Source organism: Penaeus chinensis, chromosome 16 (assembly GCF_019202785.1).
Source record: "Penaeus chinensis breed Huanghai No. 1 chromosome 16, ASM1920278v2, whole genome shotgun sequence".
NCBI lineage: Eukaryota > Metazoa > Arthropoda > Malacostraca > Decapoda > Penaeidae > Penaeus > Penaeus chinensis.
In genome coordinates, this window is record NC_061834.1 from 804880 (window position 1) to 807379 (window position 2500).

Genomic DNA, 2500 nt, shown 5'->3' on the forward strand with positions numbered 1-2500 from the left:
TTCAATACTTCACATACAGGGAATGCTGAGGGTGGTCATCCATTTCCAATGATAAGCTCAGCTTTTCCCCAAATATACAAGTAATCTAACTAGCAACAGCTCCATAGATTTTGAGATATGCGGATGAAGGAACTGGCATTACAAAGAAGAGCAGTGTGCCCTCGCTTGCTGACCTACTGAAGACTACCAGGTTTTTAATTTTTTGCAATTTTAGCACACAGGTCTCACTCTCACCATTCTGTGTCCTATTCTGGACAATTATCATTTCTATAATTCATATAATCATCAGGTAAGGTCAGACAGGTCTACTAATTGGCCATCTAAGGGTAAACAAAATTCACAAACTACAGTGGACAGTGCAACTACAGATTACCCAGGAGAAGGTACTTTTATTTAAACTTAAACCTGATGATTTCAGGAAACTGACTCCAACAGTAAATGAGATTCAAATCTATCTTCAAATCATGTCCACAAATGGACACAAGTCCTCCCAGATTATCAAAAATTAACTGAAACGGATATGAAACACTGAAAGAAACAGAGAATTAAGACACTAAGGATATTAATAAAAAGAAATAAAGACAAATCACAAAAAAGATTATCAGTGTTCACTTACCATGTGTGGGTATTTCTCAGTATCTGTGACGTTGATGTCTGTGAGTTTGATGTTTAGATACTGGTCTACTGAATGCAGAGTCCCACAGATACTGCAATATCAAAAATTAAATAGATCTCTACAGCAAAATCATTCTTCAAATTATTCATATCTCTATCTAATATCAATCAATATCATATCATTTTGGTTAAGTCTTATCACAAGCAACCTTTTAACTAAAAACACCTCTGAAAATTTATATTCATAAGAACACAGACAAATACATACCTGAGGTCATTCTTTAGTTCTACCACTACATCCTTCCCAATGAGGGATTTAAAGAAAGAGTAGAACAGCTGTGAAAGTAAAACAAAAAAAATATATGAATAAACAGACATATATATATATAAACAGTCAATATCAGTCATACTACATCACAATCAGCTGATGGGAAGTCTCTCAGAAATACAGCTAAAACATAAAAACTAATCAAATATCTTAGAGGTTTAAGATATTATGTGAATGAAAAGTAAATACTTAATGAAAAAAACATTTTTGTAATGTAATTATACATGAGAAGTGGAGGAAAAAGATCAGATCTATAGAAATCACTACATACCACTTAATATAGCAAATCAATTCTTTCCTTAAAGTGTTTTATACCCACAAAACAATATTCATATAAGTCTTGCTGGGGATACATATACATAATGTTAATTTGGTTGAATTTTAAGTTTGAGCCTTTGTTCACATTGATAACCTAATTTTCAAACAATTGTGCTCTTATTCATTTACTAAAATACATGATGATCATATATAATCTTTCTCTCAAGATAATGTATGTAATAAATCCCTGAAACATACTCAGCATTGATTTAAAAACAGTCACTGTGAAGTAATTTCATTCAACACTATGGTATGATTTGAATAAATCTGCTATTAATTTCCATCACAATATTTCAGTTTCTGTGTTAGCATCCTCCTTCCTGTCCAACAGACTTTGGAGGTCCTTGGAGAAAATTCTAAAACAAAAAGATACAAAACATGTAAAATTAATCTCTATGCAATAAACAAAGCTCTCCCACATGTGGTGGGGGGGGGGGGGGGGATTCTGTGGCATAATATCAATATATTTGGATCATAGAGAGTGTGAGGAATCCATTGACACCAAAATCATCTTAATCGGTTATGCAAAGGTATTCTGAAAAACAACCTCTTTTTCACCAACTGGACTTTTCCCCTTCAGATATTTTTACTTGAAGGGCATTTCCCTTCATGTGTTTTTGATGTGGTGGACATTTCACGGTGTGTGAATCTGTGTGACTGGCATTTCCCTACTCGCATTCTGGATATTTCCTTACCTGAGCTTTGATGTACATTTTAGGGTAGGGAAATGTAGTTATGCTACAGGATATTTTTATTTTTTTTACAGCACATTTATCCCTTCCTAGTATTAACTCATTGCCACCCAGGAAAATGAATAAATAATGGGGAAAATGCTGTGCTGATTTTTTATATTTTTGTGAAATGTCTCTGTACACAAATGGCTATTGCTTAGCCACAAAGGAGACAATTGGTAGATCTTGTGACCTTTCCCTAATTTCAACTTTCCTTGAATTGGCAGGAAAAACATATGTTTTACTAGTGCTATAAATATAGATGGTGGTATTTTTATTATAAACATTATAATTACTATAATGTTATATAAACATTTATAACAGCAAAATGAGATAACGTAAAATATTTTTGTAAATCAATGAAAAGGGTGAACGGGCAAGATGATGTCACAGCAGCATTTGTATGTAAACAGTGACAGTTGCAGGTAACCATAAGATATTAGTTGGCAATTTTATGGGCTTTTATTATCAAAGATATTAATGTGTTTGTCAGCTGCAGATAAGTTAC

General features: G+C 33.0%; 1 protein-coding gene across 1 annotated transcript in view; it reads right to left on the bottom strand.

Moving 5' to 3' along the window:
- Window positions 1-2500, bottom strand: part of LOC125033426 (U6 snRNA-associated Sm-like protein LSm2) — a 5690-nt gene that overhangs the window by 2211 nt on the left and 979 nt on the right. The window contains exons 2-3 of the mRNA XM_047624915.1: window positions 884-951; window positions 617-707 (exon numbers count right to left, since the gene is read on the bottom strand). Coding sequence (XP_047480871.1) covers window positions 617-707; window positions 884-951 — 159 coding nt within the window. The remainder of the gene's footprint in view (window positions 1-616; window positions 708-883; window positions 952-2500) is intronic.